This window comes from Schistocerca cancellata, chromosome 2 (assembly GCF_023864275.1).
Source record: "Schistocerca cancellata isolate TAMUIC-IGC-003103 chromosome 2, iqSchCanc2.1, whole genome shotgun sequence".
Classification (NCBI taxonomy): Eukaryota; Metazoa; Arthropoda; class Insecta; order Orthoptera; family Acrididae; genus Schistocerca; species Schistocerca cancellata.
The window spans coordinates 28,273,732-28,298,299 of NC_064627.1; the positions used below are offsets into that span (position 1 = coordinate 28,273,732).

At 44.2% G+C, this 24,568-nt stretch overlaps 1 protein-coding gene across 1 annotated transcript in view; it reads left to right on the plus strand.

The window, feature by feature from the left end:
* Positions 1-24,568, plus strand: part of LOC126150401 (PDF receptor-like) — a 452,937-nt gene that overhangs the window by 300,369 nt on the left and 128,000 nt on the right. Inside the window, exons 6-7 of the mRNA XM_049915875.1 lie at positions 19,896-20,082; positions 20,122-20,145. Of these exons, the coding sequence (XP_049771832.1) occupies positions 19,896-20,082; positions 20,122-20,145 (211 nt within the window). The remainder of the gene's footprint in view (positions 1-19,895; positions 20,083-20,121; positions 20,146-24,568) is intronic.

Genomic DNA, 24,568 nt, shown 5'->3' on the forward strand with positions numbered 1-24,568 from the left:
GATCTTTCACGCGTCTAGCAAAATGGGGTGGAGCGCCATCCTGCATTTTGGTTCTAGTAAATCCCCATGTCATTCCAAGCATGTGTGTCAATTTTTACCTCTCTATCTACATTATTCCGTGGTTTATTAAGTTTTCAGATTTATACTGACTTTTTGATCACCCAGTACTATCGATAGCAACGTCGCCTTGGAAGGAACAACAGCTACTCAGACACATACACGGTGTATGTGGTAGCAGTGAGCGTGCTGTCCGTGTTTGGAATGGGGAATGCACGCAGTGTTATCTTAGGTCGACCGAGGGCAGGTAGTGATGGCCTGGAGGCCATCGCCAACTACGACTGAAATCTGCACATGACCATCGGCTCTGGGCGTTGGCACAACGGCTTTGTGTTGCATAGTCTGATGAATCACAATACCTTCTGAATCAGGCCGGTGGGAGGGCGCGAATCGGTCGTCCCCCACGGAAGCAGCTCCTTACACACCTGTTCTGCAGGACGGAGTTAAGCTGGGGGCCGATCCATTGTGCTCTGGGGAACATTCACGTGAGCACCCGTGAGCCCAGTGGAGCTCGTACCAGGCACCGTCACGGCCGAGGAATATCGTCCGTTGGTTTTCAGACCACGCACACACCTTCATGACGATCGTGTTTCCCCACGGCAGTGGAGTTAATGCGCCACGTCACAAGGCCGGAAGTGTGACGGAGTTGTTCGAGGAAAATGACTAGTTCCAGTGCTGCCCCCCCCCCCTCCCAACTCCACAGATCTGAATCCGATCAAAGACATCTGGAATGTGACCGAACGCGGTGTCAGACGTCACCGCCCCACTGCGCGGCTTTTACGGGAATTGGGCGGCTTTTGTGTGCAGATGTGGTGGCGGCTCCCTTCAGAGACCTGCTAGGGCCTCACTGCTTCCATGTCACGAGGCGTAGCCGCAGTTGTCTGTGCCGAAGGTTGGCATACCTGGCATTGGGTGGGTGGTCACAATGTTATGGCCGATCAGTGTAGATGGGCGTAAACCGTTATGTTCTTTTTAAATGCTTTGCTATCTGGAGCTCACATTTCTGTCATTTTCAGTCTTGCGTAAACCCTGCACAAGTCGTACGTTTGGGTGAAATTGGTGGTGACGAGTAGACACGGTCCCCTTGTCAGCAACGACGGTATTTTGGCCAACACTGTACGTAGTTAACTGATTCTCTAAGTACTTGATCTTAGATGTTAATCAACCGAAACAGGTAATCAGAAAATTGTGATTTTAATTTTTTGTTGCCATAAAGACTGGTAAAAGTATGAAAACTAATAGGAGTCGCTGAATTCCCTTCTTCCAGCCATGTCAGGTCTTAACAAACTTATAATACCAGTGCTTAAAATGCCTCAGAAACTTGGTCATTGGCATAATAAGATAATGGAATGCTACTTGCCTTTGAGAGAAAGGCACTCCGAAAAATCGCTCGTCGAACCTGTGTAAGAGAAATATGGAGGAGGAGGTACAATAGCGAGCTGTTAGTATGTAAAGATTCATCAGTTAGAAGAGGTAGGCAGGGCTCAGGTGTGGAAAGCTCGAGTCACTGATAAATGGTGGAGAATTGTTAATGAGGCCCAGGTTCACAATGAAGTTAAGAGCCACTTAAGATTTTTTTTGTGTGACATCAGTCGTTTGAATGCCCACCACGAATTCCTTTCCTGTGCAATCTACGACCTCAATTATTTGCTGGATGTATCCCACTCTCTGTCTTCCTCTACAGTTTTTACCCTCTACAGCTCTCTCTAGTACATGCAATTTATTCTGTGATGTCTTAACATATCTCCTATAGCCCTATCCCTTCTCCTTGTCACTGTTTTCCTTATATTCCTATCCTCGCAGATTCTGCGCAGAGCCTCCTCATTCCTTAGCTTATCAGTCCACCTAATTTTCAACAATCGCCTGTAGCACTACTTCTAAAATGCTTCGATTCTCTTGTTTTCCGGTATTTCCACAGTCCATGTTTCACTACCCTACGATGCCAAGCTCGAAACGTACATTCTCAAAATCTTCTTCCTCAAATTAAAGATAGTAGCAGACTTCCCTTGGCCATGAATGCTACTTTTGCCAGTGTTTGTTTGCTTTTTATATCCTCCATGCTCCGTCCATCATAGGTCATTTTCTGCCTAGGTACGGCATTCTTTAACTTCATCTACATCGTGATTACCAACTCGCTGTTCTAATTTCTGCTACTCCTCATCACTTTGTATTTTTTCAAATCACTCTCAGTCCATATTCTACACTCGTTAGACCGTCCATTCCATGCAGCAGGTTATTTAATTCTTCTTCACTTTCACTGACGAAACTAGTGTCAGCAGCGAATCATATCCCTTCATCTTCAATTTTACTTCCATTCTTGAATCTTTCTTGAGTTTTCATCATTGCTTCTTCGAAGTACAGATTGAACAGTGGGGGTGAAAGACTACATCGAGTTCATCGCTGTCTTACACCCTTTTTAATCCGAACACTTCGTTCTCGGTCGCCCACTTATATTATTCCGTCTAGGATCTTCTACATATTGTATATTGTCCGTCTCTTCCAACAACTTACCGTTATTTTTCTCAAATTTCAAACATCTTGCTCCACTTGATATTGTTGAATGCTTTTTCCACGTCGACAAATCCTATGAATGCGTCTTGATTTTTCTTTAGTCTTGGTTCCATTATCAACCACAACGTCTGAATTGCCTCTCTATTGTCTTTACCTTTCCTAAAACGAAACTGATCGTCATCTACGTCTCCCTTAATTTCATTTTCCATCCTTCTGTAAATTATTTTCGTCAGAAACTTGGATGCATGAGCTATTAAGCTGATGGTACGATAATTATCGCACTTATCACCCTCTTGCACTCTTCTAAATTGTATGGATGTTTTCCCGAACGTCAGATGGTATGTCGCTAGACTCATGCATTCTACATTCCAACATGAGTAGCCGTTTTGTTGGCACTTATCCAAATTATTTTAAAAATTGTAGTGGAGTGTTATCTATCATTTCTGCCTTATTTGATCTTAAGTTGTCTCAAGCTGTTTTAAATTCTGATTCTAATACTGGACGCCCTATTTCTTCTAAACTGACTCCTGTTTCTTGCTCTGTCACGTCGTCAGACAAGTCTTCTCCCTCATAGAGGTCTTTAGTGTACTCTTTCCAGCGACTCGCTGTCTCGTCTGCATTTAATAGTGGAACTCCCATTGGACTCTTTAAAGTTTCGTGACCTCCAAAAAGTGACGAGATGTAAAATTCTCTTTTGATTGTTTCCAAGCATAAGTGTAATTTCCGTTACACAATGGTACTGTGGCCTGCCGCAAGAGGAATCAAATCAATATGATGAAGTATTCGGTGATTCGTTATCGGCAGCAGTGAAAATTTGGCAGGCTAATTTAAGTGAATTCGTTAGCCGTCGGGATTGACATGACACACCTCTAACATTTTCACTGCTGCTGAAAACGAATTACCGTACGATACTCACTTTTATCGAAAGAATCGCGCCATTGTGGTTTGGATTCTGTAGCGGTGTGCAGGGATTTAATGTGCACCAAGGGTACAGACATGCACCTGTTAAAAAACAAAAACTAATTACGCGTCGTAAGCTTGTCAGCGGCGGTAATAAAAAACTGTGGTGAATACCTTCCTGCACATAACTGAGAAATTCAAATGTTTTTCGCGTCGAACAGTTCGTACTTTATATTACTTGAATGAACTAGATATTTCGTCTCTGTGCACATCAATAAACGCAATTCAGATTTAGCAGTACACGTTTCGTCTCAATTCACGAATAAAATTTTCAGTGTCCTGAAATATAATGCATTTGAACTTGTTAGTCTTGCAGCCCGCGGTTCCCATCCTCATTTGGTTTACGTGATATGCTTCTAGCAACTAACAGCAGAATGCATAAATTTCAGTTAGCGGTAAGAGCTTCTTAAAAGTTTATTTTACTTACTCATTTTCAGCAACGAACAAATATACTTACATATATAGTAATATTTTAGGATGTGCGTAATTCCAATTGACTTGGTGCATTCGGCCGTAAGCTAAGTAAGGTTTGCCGCTGCCACTGCGGGATTAATGTAAGTGAGTCGGGGAATATTTTATTTTTTGTCTTCCAGTGCTGACAACTGACGAGCGTGCACAACTAGCACCGATCGGCTGTGAAGCGGAAGTAATATGGATTCGTGAACTCGTATTACAGAGGAAGTCGTTTTCAAGTGTGTTACATGCTCGCAATTAGCATGGTTGCTAATAGAATAGTTGTGCACAATCAACTATCATTACAGGTCCCTTCCTTACGTCTCGCAGTTGCAAACGGACGTTACACCACGACACACACACACACACACACACACACACACACACACACACACACACAAACACACACACACACACACACACACAAATTTGAATACAGCGAAAAGTACCTATTACCTGATCACTCCATTTTACACTTGTTAAACTTGACCCATCACAATTTCCATTTTCCTTCTTTTTTTCACAGTTCTGTACACATTCTTCCGCTTCCCATGCTTGTCGACAGTTCAGGTTTTGACGGCCTGTCCACTAGGCCCTCTTACCACTAAATATGAGGTGGGTGCGTTGGGGATTTTCCCTTGTGAGAGCCATAAGAACCTAAAGCATATCACCATAGATTGTGAGATTGTAGCATTTATTCATGCTTCTGCGATGCATTGATCTTATAGTGATCTATGCTGTGAGCCCACATTGTACATATGAAGCCGCGCCGGGTAGCCGCGCGTCTACGGCGTCTTGTTACGGTCCGCGTGGCTGCCCCCTTCGGAGGTTCGAGTCCTCCCTCGTGCATGGTCGTATGTGTTGTCCTTAGAGCAAGTTAGTTCAAGTTGTATTAAGTAATGCGTAAGCTTAGGAACCCATGACCTCAGCAGTTTGGTCCCATAAGACCTTACCACAAATTTCCAAATTTTATGTATTAAAATTCACGAAAACTGTATCACTGGTTTCTGTGATATTCACTTAAGCGTGGGATCGTCGGCGTTGTACTTTAGGCCCTTTCGGATCTCAGCGCCTCATTTGTAATCCAGTCAAGTGACAGTGTTAGCAGACATTACTACTTGAGTTTAATCATCCCGCAAAAGCACTTTATGTTTCGAGTTGGTTGTTTACTGTGCGGGAATCGGCTTTCGTGTGCAATATAAACATGAACTATGTTGAATTTATTTTAAATGCTAACAGAAAAGTACAGCCGTGTTGAGGGGCCGTGCGTCGTACTTGGGCAGCTCAGTTGGTAGAGCAGTTGCCCACCAAATTAAAGGCCCCGAGTTCGAGTCTCTGTCTGGCACATAACTTTAATCTGCAAGGAAGTTTATTATCAGGGCACACTCAATTGGAGAGTGAAAATCTCATTCTGGGAACAGAAAAGTAAATTACTAGGAAATGTTAGCTTCAAAGGAACTAGCGCTTCCGAGAACAGATCCTTTGATTGAGAGAGTGACGACATCAAATTAGCCAGACTAAAAGTGAACATTTAACAAGGAAGTTGTTGTGCGGGTGCAGTATAAGAATATCTGATTTCCAGCCCGGAAGTAAATTCGTGAACTAATACATCTGCAGCGTAAGAATATCTGATTTTCAGCCCGGAAATAAATTCATAAACTAATACATTTGTTAGGGATCGTGTCAACACGACCGAAAAAATGGAAAAGCCCGAAAGCTCCCACGCACACAAAAAAATTAAAAAAAACGAAATGGAGAGTTGTGAAAGCTTACACATTATTTCGTTATTGTCTTAAACTGTACTTAATTGTGTACAATACAACAAAATTCCACAAAAATACTTCTTGCTTTTGTCAGATAAGTTATGCATCTTATTATTATTACTCTTGTTATTTTTATTGGCAGTGTCTGAGGGTCAACAAATTTGTTGATAAGCATAACTGTTGTACAGCAGAATCTATTAATTTTCACACTCTCAGATTTTTCTGAATCTAAAAGCGTGTGAAGTCCTGGAATGTATACTGGCGAGCCGCCACTGGTTATGAGTTAACAGTAAGATCGATGGCGGAAGGTGTGGTAAAGTGGCCAGAGCGTAAAAAGTTTCCACTGCAAATTTTTTGTTGTGAACAGAACTGCTGATGGCCGAGAAGTGGTCAGACTGGTTCTAATATACATCTCCATTCTGTCAATGAGACCGACAGAGGGAGCATGTTTCGTTACTTTTTTAGTGAAGATAACTCATTTATTTTATTCTTATTACACTTGTATGGAGAGTAATAATTTTTTAGAATATCAATGATTAAACAACGTCTTTTGGCCTACAAATGTAGTGCATTGTTCTTTTTTTCGGTTTGATGGTTTCATTTACGTGCCTCAAATGTCTATACGACAGGAAAAGTGGTCATACTACTCGTCGGGAAAAGTGTCCCAAACAAGAGTTGATCACTTCCAAAAGGAAGACGACAAATAAAATTGTCTTCTAAACCCTTTTATATACGAAGCTATTATCAGTCATTTTACTCCCTTTGTTCCCATTGTGTATAATTAATGCTATCAGGCTAACTTCGATTGATAAGGTTATATTGTAGTATTTCAAACCACCTCTGTTCTTATACATATAGGATGACACAAAAGTCCGATTGAAAACAACCTTCTGCAGCCACTTGGTATTCCTTAAAATTGTTGGGAGTGAAGAAGCCTAGAAAATGTGCTCGCAAATCAGGAGGACGTACATGAGGTCCTCTTGCATTGGTACTTTCCTCAGTAACCGGTTAGGTACGGAAAATTGGCCACTTATAGGGCCTCAGAAAAATGCATGTAGTTCCAGGGCATTACTTTCTTTTTCGCTTAAAACTAATTTTTGGGATAACTGGTAAGCTTCAGTCAATAAGCTTGTTTCCATGAAAACTGGCTTTCTCTCCGAGTGGCCTCATCTTCCTCCGCGGCCCGAAGTGCCGCCCTGAAATATCAATATTGGCTTTTAGGCAAAAAATTTTGGCGACCACTGGCCTTCAGGGACGGAATAATGGGAGCAGGCACGTAAATGCAAGAGTAGCCTGGCAGTGTGAGCAGGAATGGACAGCACAGATTTTAAAGCAAGGTATAAGGGACATATACAGATGAAAATATAAAAAAAAAGCATAGCCATAATCCAACTGTACATCACAACAAGAAAATTACGCTGTTAAGAAAAAACGTTTTCCGGTTACTCAGTTTCTGTCATATAATTCGCCCTTGAGTACAAATATGATTTCCGAATTGGTGTACTGACCATAGTTTCCGTGCAATAATGGTTTCTGTAATTACTTTACATAGTGTCGTGTAATGTGTATCTGGAAAAGTGATACAGACTCGTGACAAAACTTCCAAATGCAGGCACTAAAACAGGTGCGTTCGATCACAGGCCGACAGGACAGGCAAAACTACCAGACAACAAATTACGAATTAAGAAACAGAATTAAGTTAGAAAAAAAAACAAGAATTGGGAACAGAAATGTATTGAAATTGGGAGTCTAATAGGTGGATCAGAAACAATAGAATTGTGGAGGACAATTATCAGTATGAAGAGAACATAAGTGAACGAAGCAGTAGGCAAGCCAGTCCCTTAAAGGAATGGGAAAAGCGTTATGCAGACCTTTTAACTGAAGATAGGCCATATTACACGGAAGGGTATGAGAAGAAGATGAAAGTAACTGGTCGAAATATAAACATTACAATAGAGGAAGTGAGTTGTGCAGTAATTAAAATGAACAATCGCCAATCACCTGGTCCAGGAAACATTCCTGTTGAATTATTGAACGCTGGAGGAAGATATCTGAAGGAAGGAATAACCTGCCTGATAAGCCACTGTTGTGAAAGGACTGAAATTCCCTCAGAAAGGAAACATTCGTACATCGTTTCTTTTTACAAGAGAGGGAATAGAAAAGACACTAATTGCTACAGAGGCATTAGTGTCAACTGTACAATCACCCTCTTATATGACAAGATAATGATTGAAAAAATTAGACAAAACGTTGGCTCCATATTGGGGAAGACCAGAGCTGGTTTAGGCAGAACAGATCATGTACAGATAACCTATTCATTTTAGAACAACTAACGGAGAAATTTATAGCAGTAGGCAAGGTGCTACACATTGCCCTTGTAGATTTAGCAAAAGCGTACTATACAGTCCCTAGATTTAAGCTGTGGGAAGCTATGAAAGATATAGGTATGAATGATCACTGAAGTGTTGGCAGAAGAGCTAACACTGTGTTGCTAAAGGAGGCCGAAATGCACGCGTTTAATTATACGCTGACTGGCGTGAGGTCTGGAACAGTTAAGAGAATTAATAGTAGCAAATAATGTACGTAGTTGATATAATACTTAACTTTAATCCACAATTGGTGTACATCGCTCTTGACGGTACATGTTATAACCTCAATATAAAATGCTATGGCGCCTTGCTAGGTCGTAGCAAATGACGTAGCTGAAGGCTATGCTAACTGTCGTCTCGGCAAATGAGAAGGTAGTTGTCAGTGATCCATCTCTGGCTAAGTCGGCTGTACAACTGGGGCGAGTGCTAGTACGTCTCACTAGACATGCCGTGTGGCGGCGCTCGGTCTGCCATCACTGACAGTGGCGACACGCGGGTCCGTCGTATACTAGCGGACCGCGGCCGATTTAAAAGCTACCACCTAGCAAGTGTGGTGTCTGACGGTGACACCACATTCCTCCCCCGCAAATCGGCGAAGGTTGTGTTATAAGGCTTCCGCCCGCCGTGTGGAGGACCCCATGTTGACGTATGCGACGAGGTGGGGAGCCTAACAACAGGCGAGGCTGTGCCACCCGCACCCATCCATTCGGTCCGAGGGGAGCTAGGAAACGCCTGAAAACCTAGTCCAGGGTGCACGTCAACATGCGGTGTATGCGCCCGGGAGACAGTCAGGAGGGACCGAAGGGTCGACCTCCATCGAGTCGGAGCACCCGACTGGCGAAGGCGACAGATGGTCCGGAGCGGGCAAGAGTTCCATGGCGGAGAACAACTGGTCACGGGAAGCGACCGGCGGCGCGTGACCCAGGGAGGCGCCCGGCGGTTGCAGCGACGCGTCCACTGCGGGCGTCGCCGGCGGGAGAACAGGCGGCGGCGGCGCGTCGCCATGGGGCAAAATGGAAGGCAGCGTCGGTAACACCTGGGGCTGAGGCGAGCCAGTACATGGGTCCCCAGGGCGCTGACCGGACGGCACCGTCGCTGAAAGCAGACGGGGAGCGGCAGAACCCGTGCGACGACAGAGGCACAGCTGATTGAGATGCCGACGCACCTCACCAGAGGCCCCCAAAACCAGATACATCGCGCGGCCGAGGCAGCGAAGAATGCGCCCTGCTAGCCAACGCCGTGAACCGCGATAGTTGCGATAATAGACAACGTCGCTTGGAGCAAAAGCAGGTGTCTGCCGCTGCACAGGAACCTGATGCGGCGGATGTAGCAAAGACATCAAGGTTCGATGAGGGCGACCATGAAGCAGCTCAGCCGGGCTGAGAGTGATACGAGGACCAAAAGAGCAATAACGCGTCCTCCCGAGAATGCTACTCTTTCAACTTCAACATCTGGGACCTGAAAGTCCGGACCAATCGTTCAGCGGCACCGTTTGACTGAGGCGAAAACGGCGCAGATGTCAGATGTTGAATACCATTGGCCTTGCAGAAAGACTGAAATTCTGCGGACATGAATTGTGGGCCATTGTCGGAAACAATAGTCTGTGGAAGACCTTCAATGCAAAAGATAGCGGATAACGCTTGGATGGTGGCAGAAGACGTCGTGGAAGACATCCGGACAACAAAAGGAAAATTACTGAAGCAATCGACCACAACCAACCATCGAGCATTCCAGAAGGGACCAGCAAAATCGATGTGTAAGCGCTGCCAAGGGGAAGTGGCTTTCGGCATGCAAAGAATTTCCGCGGTGGTGCGGATTGTTGTTCGGCACACGCCATGCAAGAAGAGCACATATTCGTAATCGCAGCATCTATTCCGAACCAAATACAGTGCTGACGAGCAAGTTGTTTCGTTCGCACTATACCCCAATGTCCTTGGTGGAGAAGCTTTAAGACAGAGGACTGTAACGAACGTGGGACCACGACCCTGGACTGATCATTATCAGAACGCAACAACAAAACACCACGTCGTACAAAAAGTCTCTCCTTGTGGGCAAAAAATCAGCGAACCAACGGATCCTCGATCCGTGACTGTGACAAGGGCCATTCCGTAGCAACAAACCGCAAAACGGTAGCAAGGACAGGGTCTGCAGCTGTGGCTGTAGCTACACGACGAAAATAAATCGGAAACGATTCGACCACATCATCGGTTTCCGAATCAATGAACATGCAAACAAGTTCAGAAGAATCGAATGCTCTATCCTCAGCAACAGGTAAATGGGACAACGCATCGGCGTCTCCGTGCTTGGCAGTGGACCGATACAAGATATCGTAGCGGTAATGCGAGAGGAAAATAGACCAGCGAATGAATTTCTGCGCTGTACGTGGGGGTAAAGGCTTGTTCGGATGAAAAAGCCATGTCAAAGGCTTGTGGTCTGTGATGATGGTAAAGTGACGACCATACAAGAAATCATGAAACTTTGCAACACCCAATAAGAGAGCCAAAGCTTCTTTCTCGATCTGTGAATAATTTCTTTGCGCAGACGAGAGCTATTTGGACGCAAAGGCAATAGGGCGATCATGCGAGCCATCTTTGTGCGCAAGCACAGCACCGATCCCGAAATCCGATGCATGTACCATCAACAAAAGGGGTTTCTGGGGATCGAATGGCGTAAGGCAAGGATTGGAAAGCAACGCCGATTTCAACTGGCGAAAGGCGCGTTCGCATTCCGTCGTCCAGACGAACGGAACACCTTTACGGCGTAAGCGATGAAGTGGAGCTGAAATGGAAGAGGCGTGCGGCACATATTTATTGTAATAATGAATTTTTCCCAGCACACTCTGTAGCTGCTTCAAATTCTGCGGCGAAGGCAAGTCTTGTATGGCATGGAGGTGCTCTGGATTGGGATGTATGCCTTGGGCATTGAGTACATGTCCCAGATATGGCAAATCACGAGCAAAAAACAAACACTTGTCCTTCCGCAAGCGAAGACCATTATGTCGCAAGAACTGAAATAATGTTCTGAGATTGGCTAAATGTTCTTCTTCCGTCTTTCCGGAGATCACAATATCGTCCAGATAGTTTGCTGCAGTAGGGACCGACGCACAAACAGTTTGTAACTATTACTGAAACAATGCAGGGGCGGATGCACACCTGAATGGCAGTCTTTTGAATCGGTACAAACCAAGATGCGTGTTAACCACCAATACGCGCTGGGATTCTTCGTCCACCGGTATTTGCAAGTACGCATCTGCTAGGTCCAACTTTGAAAAATATTTACCCGGACACAGTTTGTCAAAAAGATCTTCCGGGCGGGGCAAGGGAAAAGTTGCAGTCACAAGTTGTGGATTCACTGTTGCCTTGAAGTCCGCGCAAAGTCTCAACTTTCCGGAAGGTTTTTGCAAAATGACTAAGGGTGAAGCCCAGAGAGAAGCCTGCAAACGTTCAATCACACCTTCTGATTCCAAATCGTGTAATGTTCTTGCGACCTCATCACGCAATGCGTGGGGAACATTGCGCGCTCTGAAAAATTTCGGTTGCGCGTTGACTTTCAGTTCCAAGTGTGTTTTATAGTTCTTAGAGCAACCGTGGCCCGTTGCAAAAATGTCTGCAAGTTAATCACATAGACGAGAAACACTGGCTGAAGGCACAGTCCGGTTCACTGATAGGACCTGATTGACTATAGACAAGTTAAACAACTGAAATAAATCTAAACCAAACAAGTTCACTGCAGAAGAAGAAAGAAGGACATAAAATGACACAAGTTTTGTTTGTCTCTTGTATGTTGCAAGAAGGCTGCACTGTCCTAACACAGGGATATTGTGACCTGAATATGTAGTTAGCTTAACATTTGTGGCACGCTACGGAGATTTGCCCAGCTGTATGTACGTGCCGTGATTGATTAGGGAAACTGCAGCTCCGGTATCGAGCTGGAATGGGATCACGTAGCCATTTATGACCAAATCTACCAAAAGTTTATTGTCCTGCTGACGACAAGAGCGACTGTCTCGTGCAACGTGAACTGACACTGGTACAGAAGCACTTGCGACGGGACGGGATTTCCGGCGACGTCGACGCACACTTTTTGTGGGATGAACACAGTCACTGTTAGAGAGAGTGGCACTGGGCGGAGTGGAATTAACTACATGAATGTCCATGGGCGAAGGTTCACGAGCCCGAGTATTCTTGGTTCGATTCCAGCGCAAAGCAAAGGGCCTGGAATCGTTGGGAGTGTCCGATCGGAGTTTTTTCTGGCAAACACTTTGAACATGTCCTTTTTTATTACAGAAAAAGCAAATAGCTTGGCGTGATGGTCAATTCTCACACCGTGGGAATGATTTTATCACTGCATTTGCATGCTGGCGCGGGACACGTGGCTGCGCGGAAGGGCGCGAGGACTGTTTACTGTTCCGTGCAGCTCGCCCGGCGGGCCGGTTAATGTGACACACGGCTGGCGAAGTTTCAAACGATTCCTGAGCAAAGTCAAGTGTGTCTTGCCTATCCAATATGTCCATGACTTGTTGAAGGGAGGGATTGACTAGTTTCAAAATCTGTTCCCTTATACGAACATCAGAAACGTTCTGGGCAATTGCATCACGTACCTTAGTATTTGAATAAGGGAGTCCACATTCACACTCAAAAGCATAATCCCTTGTAAGGCCTTGCAAAGTCGCAACCCACTCCCTATTAGTCTGACCGGCCGTACGTTTTGTACGAAAGAATGTATACCTTCTTGCAACGACATTGACTGATTCTTTGAAATAAGCATCTAAAGCAGACAAAATTTCTTCGTAGGACAGAGTTGCTACGTTGCGTCGGGGAAACAATTTCACTATCACACGGTAAGTGGACACACCTACACACGAAAGCAAAAACGGCTGCCGCTCATTACCTTGAATTCTGTAGGCGGCGAGATGGAATCCAAATTGGCGTGACCACACCGTCCAGCTTTCCAACGCCGTATCAAAGGAACGAAAAGGTGGTGCAACTGCGTGTTGTGGCTGCTGTAGCGGTGGAGCAGCGGCGGCCGCATCGTGTTGCATTGCACGTTGACCCTGGACGAGCTGTCCAAGGGCATCCAATAAGGCCTGCGTCTGCTGATTCTGCAAGCGATAAAATTCGGACAGTACATCTGGAGATTGTGGCGAATCCATGACACAAGTAATTTAAACAAGTATAAAGAACAAGACCGTTTTTATACTCGTCGCCATGTGAAGTGTTGGCAGAAGAGCCAACACTGTGTTGCTAGAGGAGGCCGTAATGCACGCGTTTAATTACACGCTGACTGGCGTGATGTCTGGAACAGTTAAGGGAATTAATAGTAGCAAATAATGTACGTAGTTGATATAATACTTAACTTTAATCCACAATTGGTGTACATCGCTCTTGACGGTACATGTTATAATCTCAATATCAAATGCTATGGCGCCTTGCTAGGTCGTAGCAAATGACGTAGCTGAAGGCTATGCTAACTATCGTCTCGGCAAATGAGAGCGTAGTTGTCAGTGATCCATCTCTGGCTAAGTCGGCTGTACAACTGGGGCGAGTGCTAGTACGTCTCACTAGACCTGCCGTGTGGCGGCGCTCGGTCTGCCATCACTGACAGTGGCGACACGCGGGTCCGTCGTATACTAGCGGACCGCGGCCGATTTAAAAGCTACCACCTAGCAAGTGTGGTGTCTGGCGGTGACACCACAATCCCCCTTTACAAATTATTATTAGAATGTACAGATATAATGAGGTACAGATTAAACTAGGTTCAAAGTTATCAGAACCTCTTAAAGTCACTAATGGTTTGCGACAAGGTTGCGGTATGTCACCCATCTTGTTCAATTTATGTGTAGGAGTGGCTCGCCGAAATTGGAAGAACAGCTGCAGAGGAATGGGAATCACTGTCAACGATGTACAGATATTTCATTAAGTTTTGCTGACGATCAACCTATTATAGCATAAGATATTTATGACCTTGAGTTCATGATACGACGATTATATGAGAAATACAACAGATGAGGACTGAAAATTAGTCTAACAAAAACAGAACATCTGGTGGTGAATAGTGATGCTAGATTTGAAGTACACATCAATGACACTGAATATTTACAACAGCAAGAAGAAAGGAGTAGGTAAGATAATGGTTGAATCAGTGCTGTGCTACGGATCAGATCAACGGAGCTCAAAAAAAAAAAAAAAAAAAGAAAAAAAAGCCTAATAGCTGTGCCAGAATATCAAAAATCGAAAGGAAAACGATGAAGTAAGAGCTGGAATGAAGGCAAATGATACAGTGATAGATGGAATTGAAAGAAATTCATTAAAATGGTACAGTCATACGATGAGAATGAGAGATAATCGGTGGCCAAAGAATGTTTATGATTGGAAACCACCCGGCAGACGTAAGCGCGGAAGACCTAGACGTTCTAGGACAGACTACATAAATGGAATAATGGAACATCACAGCATCGGCAAGGAAGATGCGCTGGATAAAGAGGCTTGGCGGAGGATAACAGGAATTCAAGAAGATATTTATTAATCTTTGTACTGATTACTCCTGTGATACTAATAATAGATCACAAAGAAATCCGAGAAATGAGTAACAAGAGAATAAGTAAAAGTAAAGAATCGTACCTAAAGATATCTCCTTTCCTACCTGCTGCGGTTCTTTGTATCAACAGCGTCATTTCGTAAGGATCAACGGTAGTCGTACAACAACGTGAAATTCTATTTGCGTTTATAACACTTTTACGTTTGAGCAATGTCCTGATGGAGCGATTTTCAATGTAAGTGACGGTTGCAAGGTGATATGGGTAGAAATCCAAATGATCGTTTAAAAATGTTGTAGAATCAGATGTTAGGACCTGAGTACTCCTTGATACATTATCGCGATAGTTCTCTGCCCTATGATAACCTGAAAGACAGACACTTGTGCAAGATAGCAGTACCACTTTTTCAACATCACGCAGCCAATCTATATAACTGTCATTACATAATAATTTTCGAAACTTCTCCCCCAAGTACATGAATCCACAGGAGGATTTATCCATGGTTTTGACAAAGCTTTTTACGAGACCCAGTTTAATGTCTAGAGGAAATAGGTACACATATTTGGCCTCAACAACAAGAATGTTCACAATTTTCTTCTGTCCAGTCACTAGCTATTTCCGAACAAGTCATTCGTTTCCCTTAGCAGTGGCTTTTTCTGTCTTTGCTGCCCATTCGCTTATAAAGCAGCAGTGCTTTGTGTACCCGAGCGGCACGCCGAGGTCTTACTGACAGATCTCCATACATATGCGATTTGTATATCTCATAGTGGATAAGTGTGCGTTGCAGTTTACAAAGTTCTCATATGTCTCCATCAGAATCACTGAATGAGCAGTCGGAACCCAAGGAAGTTTGTTTTCACTGTGTATAAGTAATGCACTCAGACTAACTTTACTTGAATATGTGAACAACGCCATTCATTTACACTGAAACCATGGCGAAGAGTTACATAACGTGTTCCATATCGGTACATAAGAACCATGTCATTCACTCGGAGAGAGAGAAAAAAACAGCATAGCGGGCACGATAACCACTCAGTTTTGTATCCCGAAGGAGAAGATTCAGCCTTTTGAATTAAGTGCCTGAAAGCTCAGTCTGCTGCTTGGACTTGGTTAAATCACCAACGAGAGCGTTGAAAAGTAAGGATCATTTAATTCACAGTGGCCATGATATTTTGGATCGACATACATATCTAATTCACTGGGTTCTGTGTGTTCGCTCATTGTCACATTCTTAGGTAGCGTTGGTATTGGGCGTCATGCAGGGCTTATAGTAGATTATAAATTATGATATTGTCTAATTTACCTTTTTACGAGGTAACTCACCTATTTTTGTCACTCATTAATAAGTGTTCGTCGTCTGGTCCTTTGGTTCCCTCATTATCAGTGGAATAGCAAAGGACGTGTGACGAGATCCTTTTAAACAGCATGCAACGTTTGTAGCGCATGTGGGGCGGCGGGTGGGGGACAAACCTACACCCAATTCAAATTCGTAGCACCTCTTCACAAGATGACTAAGTTGTCATTGTTACGATTTCTGAGTTAACTCTCCACAAATATTTGAGATATTTAGAGAGGTGCGCGACATTTCTTCTGGTGAATTAAAACAAAACACAAACCACGAACATTCACTAACATAGAATAAATAGCAGTCATTTCCAACAGTTATCAGAACTATCAGTGCTGAGATGCAGGTCGCAACAAAGCCAAAGATACATCAACACTGGTGCCAAACCACCTCAATTTCTTGGATCTCTAATTCTGTGCTGAGGGTTCATGTATAGTAATGATTTGGCGTATTTACATTATTTTTCAACAGTTAAATCTGCAGGATATTTAAGTTAAACCAGAGAAGAATAATCAATATGCACCGTTTTCAATGGTTTCGATATGTACAGGGCAGTGTGTCACAAGAAACAAATCGTACTCCGAGAAAATGATTTCATTTTCGAATGCAGCATCACGAAATAGCAAAGTATGTCATTCACATTATCTATAACTAAAATTTTAACAGAAGGTCCTGTACAGCAATAGCGTCTTAGTCCAGTGCAAGGGAACTGCCATTTTCAAAAAAAAAAAAAAAAAAAAAAAGGTCAGCTTTTTGCAACTACAGATAACTGTACCGTCCGACAAAATCTGAGTTTACCCTAAGAATCGTCTGTCAGTTCATTAACGCACAACATGAAAAGCTAGTGTCCATGGCGCCTGCGTAAAGCTACTTTAAATGGCGTGCTGGTAACCAAGGAATCCTCTATCCAGTCACAGATTTCATTTTATGCACTAATCGTTACTTGTTAATAAGCGCTGGTGTACCACAGAGTTAGCCTTCCTTCCACCAGTACATGATCTCCCACCTTCCAGACGCCACAGAAATTCTGCCACATGTTTTGCAGGACTAGCACTCCTAGCAAAAAGGCTTTTATGGAGACACGGAGTACCCACAGCCTTGGGGATGTTTCCAGAATAAAGCTTTCACTTTGCAGGGGAGGGACGAGTTCATTTCAGCCAAGAGTTTGGACATGTTGAAGAAGTTCAGCGAAGATTTAGATTTCTTAAAGAACGTTCCTTTACTTGGGATTCAAACACTTCGTACCTTGGCACCAAAGAGACCACGAAACGCTTTAATGTGATATTATTTCACCCTTACTTCCAGGAGTGTTAGCCCCGCATGGTTCGTAGGAGAACTTCTGTGAAGTTTGTAAGGTAAGAGATGAGGTACTGGAGGAAGTAAAGCTGTGACGACGTTTCGTGAATCGTCCTGGAGTAGCTCAGCCGATAAAGCACTTGCCCGGGAAAGACAAAATTACCGAGTTCACATCTCGGTCAAAAACACATTTTCAATCCGCAAGAAAGTTTCATATTAGCGCATAGTCCGTTGCCGAGTGAAAATCTCGTGCGGGGGTATGATAAGAGTCAAGAACAAGCATAAACAGTATTAAGCAACACCTAGTAACATGACGAAATTCTTGGCCACTCCGGCATGGTTTCGCCCACTTAGCTTTCAGTAAAACAGGTCTTAAAATTCGTCTTAAAGAAAAACAAAAAAGACTTGGGAGTGTGCGTGAAGAAACACGAAATTTCAAAAAATAAGGGTCACGTTAATATTGCATCAGCCATGTGAGTGGCTCGAAAACTTGTTAAGAAGTAGCACCCAGTACACTGTCCTGAACGGCGAGTTTTCATCACAGATAAAAGATTCATCAGCAGAGCGCTAGGACGTCTCTTGTTCTGTGTATACATCAACGTCAATCTGACGGATAGGGTGAACAGCAGTCTGCGACGTTAAGTTACTGTAAGAGGATACATGATGACTGTGACGGAATTGCTGTAGTCTGATGTAAACTCTGGCCGCCGATGCAAGAATGTGCTACACTGCAGCGCAGTTACACCGCGCAGCTGGATCCCAAACAGGGGACATGGCTATACCTGTGCATACAGCCTTTGTGAATTTCATTCCATCTATTCAGCTGGATAATAACTGTGTCTCGCAGAGAGGTACGTGAACAGTGTACTCAGAAGTCATCATCTGAGAGACAACGTGTAGTTAGGTCCAAAGAAGCAGGTTGAAGTAATTGGCACATCGTTCAACATTTGGGCAGGAGCGATGCCATTATTCGACGATGCTGGCGGGGCCGGCCGGAGTGTCCGAGTGGTTCTAGGCGCATCAGTCTGTAACCGCACGACCACTACGGTCGCAGGTTCGAATCCTGCCTCGGGCATGGGTGTGTGTGGTGTCCGTAGGTTAGTTAGGTTTAAGTAGTTCAAAGTTCTAGGGGACTGAAGACCTCAGATGTTAAGTCCCATAGTGCTCAGAGCACTTTGAACCATTTTTGATGCTGGCAGGAATGGGTGAACCATGGTCAAAGACAGGGTCAAGAAGGAAGCGGTCGACCTAGAGAGACGAGTAACCTGAGGACCTAGCAATCGTCAAGAGGCACTTACAGCCCCGGATTCATCATCATCATCGATATGACGTGCAACTGATATTTCAGTGACTTGAAGTACCATTAAGAAGCGGCTCACAGAAAGGGGGCTCAGTTCACGGCGGCCCTTGCGCAGGTTACGATTGGCCTCTGCACACCAACAAGCCCTCTCTAAGTGGCGGTGGGCACATTTGACATGGAATCTCATTAACTAGAGTAGAATCGTCTTCAGTGATTTGTCCCGTTTGAAACTGAATCCCGATGTCCAGTGAAGATGTGTCTGGAAACGCCCCAGACAGAGGTGGGATACTAACCTGTCACCCACCAGACGGCCCGACAACTGGGAATGACGGTCTGATGTGCCATAATGTTTCGTAGCAGGATCCCTTTAGTTGTTATCAGTGGCACATGTGAAGCACAGCGGTACATCAGTATACTCCGCGTTTTGTTGCCTTTCATGGCTAGCCACCTTGGACTGACATTTCAGCAAGATTATGGTTACCCACACATGGTGAGAGTAACTGCTGCTTGTCTTCCTGCTTGCAAAACCGTACTTTGGCAAGCAAGATCGCCTGATATCCCCTAAACTGAGAACGTATGGAACATTGCGGGGAGGGCCCTCCAACCAGCTCGGTATTTGGACGATCTAACATGCCAGTTGGACATAATTTGGCACGATATGCCTCAGGAGTACATCCAGTATTTCTACCAATCAATGACAAGCCGAATTGTTGCTTGAATAATGGCCAGACGTGGACCAACGCGTTATTGAATTATTCAATTTATGAAGTTCTTTCTTTTATATCAATCACCGAATTTTTCTGAAATTGATATGAGTTTTTCTATTTGTCTGCACTTGTGTATGACATCTACCGATTTCCGTTGCATATGGATAATTCGCCCGCATCTCGTGGTCGTGCGGTAGCGTTCTCGCTTCCCACGCCCGGGTTCCCGGCTTCGATTCCCGGCGGGGTCAGGGATTTTCTCTGCCTCGTGATGGCTGGGTGTTGTGTACTGTCCTTAGGTTAGTTAGGTTTAAGTAGTTCTAAGTTCTAGGGGACTTATGACCACAGCAGTTGAGTCCCATAGTGCTCAGAGCCATTTGAACCATTTTTTTTGGATAATTCATTCGTGCAACACGAAAATGAACTACCTGCAGTGGTGTGAGGTACCCTTCGCCATGCATGTAGATGGCTAGCTGAGGATGTGTTTCAATATAAAACTATATTTTTTTAAAAATAAGTCCTTATAGATGTATTCGATTTCACAATACCTACAAGAAATTTTTGTGGTTGCTTGTATTCGATCCCAGTGCCTTACATTGCAGGAGCCTCCGAAACAACCGGACGCGCATCCACCGGAACCTGTTCGTGGCGATGGTGGTGCAGGTGGTGATCCGGCTGACGCTGTACGCCGACCAGGCGGTGGTGCGCGGCGGCGGAGGAGGCAGCGTCCAGGAGCAGGCGGCGGCGGGAGCGGCGCCCCCTGGGGGCGGCGGCGGCACCGGGGGCGGCGTCGCGACGCTGCCTGCCGCCGCGGCGCTGACGGCCGAGCACCGCCAGGGCATCGACAACACGGTGCGTACGTCACGCTTTCACTCCCGCTGGATATCGCAAACCGCTGCATTATGCACAGAGAATCATGCATATTCACGCATATGGACAAAGGCTGCGCAGTAGCCACTGCATGCATGCGAAATCAGAAATTAAGGGGGCGTGGGCGGGAGCGTTTAATATTGTATAGTAGACGGCACATGCAAAACGGTTATAAAATATGTGTGCGCTTCATACAGTATCTTTATGATATACCATCTAGCAGTGATATAGATATACTCTGCTGGCTTTTGATACTTCGTGTGAATAAATTAATAATTGTTGTTCTATTTTCGCAAAATGTACGTGGTTACAATTTGTGGTGTACTGAAGCCCTCATTGCAGATGTAACGTCTTACTTTATGAAGCATATGTGTGTGTTAAAGGCCGGTTAGTCGCAGTGGTCTCTGGTGCGTTGGCAGAAGAGCCAACACCGTGTTACGAATGGAGGCTGAAATGCACGCGTTTTGGCTCACGCAGTCTGGCGTGAGGAGGGAACAACTATACTGACGTGAGGTCTGGAACATGACAAGAAATGAGAATTCAGAAAGCGGACGTAATTAGTTTGATACTTAACTTTAATCCATTAATGATGAACGTCCCTCTTGACGGTACATGTTTCACAATATTATCTGTTCAGAATACATTCTAGTAACTGAATATGGCGCCTTGCTAGGTCGTAGCAAATGACGTAGCTGAAAGCTATGGTAAAATGTCGTCTCTGCAAATGAGAGCGTATGTAGACAGTGAACCATCCCTAGCAAAGTCAGCTGTACAACTTGGGCGAGTGCTAGGGAGTCTCTCTAGACTAGACCTGCCGTGTGGCGGCGCTCGGTTTGCAATCACTGATAGTGGCGACACGTGGGTCCGACGTATACTAACGGACCGCGGCCGATTTAATGGCTACCACCAAGCAATTGTGGTGTCTGGCGGTGACACCACAGTCTCTACAATTGAGAAATATTACTGAGCTTGTACTGGGTTGTGAAATACCTGTTCCACATCAAAATTGGAATTTGGAGCTTCGTTTATTTTGTCTACGCTATTGACTTCTCATATTAGCTCATACGTTTTATTCTGTGCTTGCGAAAATCGGCTCGCTGTGCCAACGCATTTATAAGGTAAAGGCTGTATACTATCTGGTCGGAAGTATCTTGACACCTCTATGTAAAATGGAATTGGCCGTTAGAAGTGACCCGCCAGTGTAAGAGGAGAGAGCAAGTCTTATGTGGCCAGCAGAGAGAGTAAGGTGACTGGCTCAGGAGGCATCAGTGACTTAGAACGTGGACCAGCCAATGGATGTCGTGTGAGTTACGAACCCATGTGGGAAATTTCAACCCTTCTGAAGATGCCCTAGCCTGCTCCTGGTAACGTGACTGTGCTGTGGAAACACGACAGAATAACCACACTATAACCAAAATATGAATCAGTCATTGGAATTTGAGAACAACAAAAATAGCGAGCACTGAGAGTATCTGGTAGCACCCATGTGATGAATAATAGACAGATAGATCTCACGGGAGGCGGAGCCGTCATTGTAAAGCAAGGCGGGGAGTACTGTGTTCTCAGTAGAGGGGCAGAAACAACAGAATGTGTAGGTCAGGGAGTATCAGTAACGTCGAATGTGGACCAGTCAATGGATGCCACCTGAATAACAAGCCCATCACAGACATTTCAGTCCTCCTTAACCTACACAGGTCGACTGCTGGGGGCGTCTCTGTGAAGTGGAAACGCGAAGGAAGAACGGAAGAACCGCAGCAGGCAGACGTCACGTACTGACGGGACAGCGACCATGGAGCACTGCAGAGAGCGGTTCCGAAAAATCTATTAGCATCAAGGACGTAGGCTGAATTTTTAAAAAGGAGGGAGGGATCAGATTTGTCACAGAGGACCATAAGGAAGCTCATTTTTTCATTTACTCGCAAAATTTCCACAAAGAATGGTAAACTATCTCATTCGAAGTTTTCAGCAACCGGAGATATAATCTAGTTACTTAGGAGTGCTAAATTTTGGTTAACCGCTAACAATCAGAGATGCTCCAATCTCTCTTCACCCTCCAAGGTCATTTTATACTCTTCTACGTTCAGTCTGGATGTGAGCTGAGAAAGTAGTCAGCAATGTGCGAACGCTAATTTTTGGAGCATCGTGTTTATTAGCGACAGGGCTTTTGGAGTAAAGTGATTTCTGTTCGACAGAGAAGCTAGACTATTTTTTGGTGGTGAGATTAGCAAGGAGTCTGCAATTATTCAATGCTACACTTTACCAAATTTCCTCATTTAAGTATGCATCTGTCACTTCTTGCTACGCAAGAAAGATCATTTTCTACATTAAAGAATATGCCGGCATTCAAATGCATGAGCGTAAATGACTATTTGGATTATTATTTATTTATGATATGACTTTTAGCACGGAGAATCCCCGAAGAGAATTTGAATGTGACTGGAAAGAACGGTATTCGGGAGGAGTTGGCTGTGGTCTTTAGTAAGGGACCTACCATGGCATATGCCTAAACTGAAAATGGGAAACCACAGAAAACTATTTTCAAGGTTGCTGGCAGATGGATTCAAACCACCTAGCACTTTGAATCCAGAAACCGATAGCTCAGCGGTCTAACACGGAGAGCTATCTCAAGTCGGTGTAGAAGTTGGAAAAAATGATTTTGTACATTATTTTAAAATATAATAAAATGCATCAGAACAAGAGATTGAATTCTGAAACTGGATACTTTTCCTTTAATTGTGCGTGTTCAGTCATTTGATAGCGCATAAAGTCATGTGTATTTTGACATTTAATTGTCGGTCAGTTATTTTAAAATTTAATTGTGCTTCAGTTATTGTAGTACTGCAAAAGCGTAAATACATTTTGCACGAAAGGGAGAGGGAGGGATGCAGCCCGCTAAAAAAATCTTTAAGAAACGGACGAACTATGTATGATGTCGTCACATACTCCGTAAGCTTAGAGATGGCGGTTATCGCTGAAACAACTGGTTTTCGGTAATACCGAGTTTCTCAACCCCATCTTGACCGGACTGTTAAAACCGCTGAAAATAATAGGTTTCTGAAATAACCAACTTTCGGTTATTTACTCATATTACTTTCTGTAATAAAGTAGAAATCGAACGAACATTGAAATATTTTGAGTCCCTCAGTTTCAAACTACACTGAATCAAAATATTAAATTAAACAAGCAATTAAAAGAAAACTTAACCCGTCCTCCATTCGCTGCTATTCTCGAAAAGTGTTTGACTACCACAAAAAATCTGGAATATTCTTCTACTGATTCTAATTTCTAGAAATTCTACCCACGAAACATCACACCACTATTTGGACGACGTTACAAATAGTCAGTGCTAAAGGGTAAAAACTGATGCCGAATAACTCTATTTTTCTTCCCGAATGAGATTTCCGCTCTGCAGCGGAGTGTGCGCTGATATGAAACTTCCTGGCAGATTAAAACTGTGTGCCCGACCGAGACTCGAACTCGGGACCTTTGCCTTTCGCGGGCAAGTGCTCTACCATCTGAGCTACCGAAGCACGACTCACGCCCGGTACTCACAGCTTTACTTCTGCCAGTACCTCGTCTCCTACCTTCCAAACTTTACAGAAGCTCTCCTGCGAACCTATTTTTCTTGTTAATTTGTCACTTTTCAAGGGCTAAAAGCAGATAAAAGCACGTTGCATAGACACAGCCTGCTCTCAATTTTTATTGTAAGCTGTGAAGAAACTGTAAGGTTTTAAGGTTTCTCCTTATATTATGTTGCAAGTTTGTAGTGCTGTGAATGTGACGACATCATACATAGTTCGTCCGTTTCTTAAAGATTTTTTTTAGCGGGCTGCATCCCTCCCTCTCCCTTCCGTGCAAGTTTGTAGTGCTGCTCCCTTTTCTAATACTTTAAAGCAAACGGGGCATTGTATTTAACTGACACCGCGTTTCGTAAAACACTTAGAGATTAGGGATGGCGCCATTCTGCAATTCAGCTGATATCCTGCGAGGACAGTGAGATTCTGCCATACAGACCAGGTGAGGCAAGCTTTGCACACTGTTTGTACACGTGTGCCACGCGATAGGCGACGGCACGTGATAAGATGTTCGTCATTGTCTCACTAATACTGTACTAGTTAACATTCCACGCATTTCTTGCTCGTTTATGTCCACATTGTTTTCAAGACAGCACTGATCACTTTTCCCACTTTCTAGAATAGCGCAATACTTCAAACCATGATTATATAACGAGTAAACATTGCTCTTTCTTTAAAAATGCTTCTTTAAAATGGGAACATTTTAGCACTGCTCCTTTAGCTAACTTACGTTTCAGCTTTTTGCCTGGTTATTAGCAAAAATAAAAACACCGGTATTAACCGAGTCCAGACAAATAACGAGAAACACCTGTTATTCAGAAATGAAACAT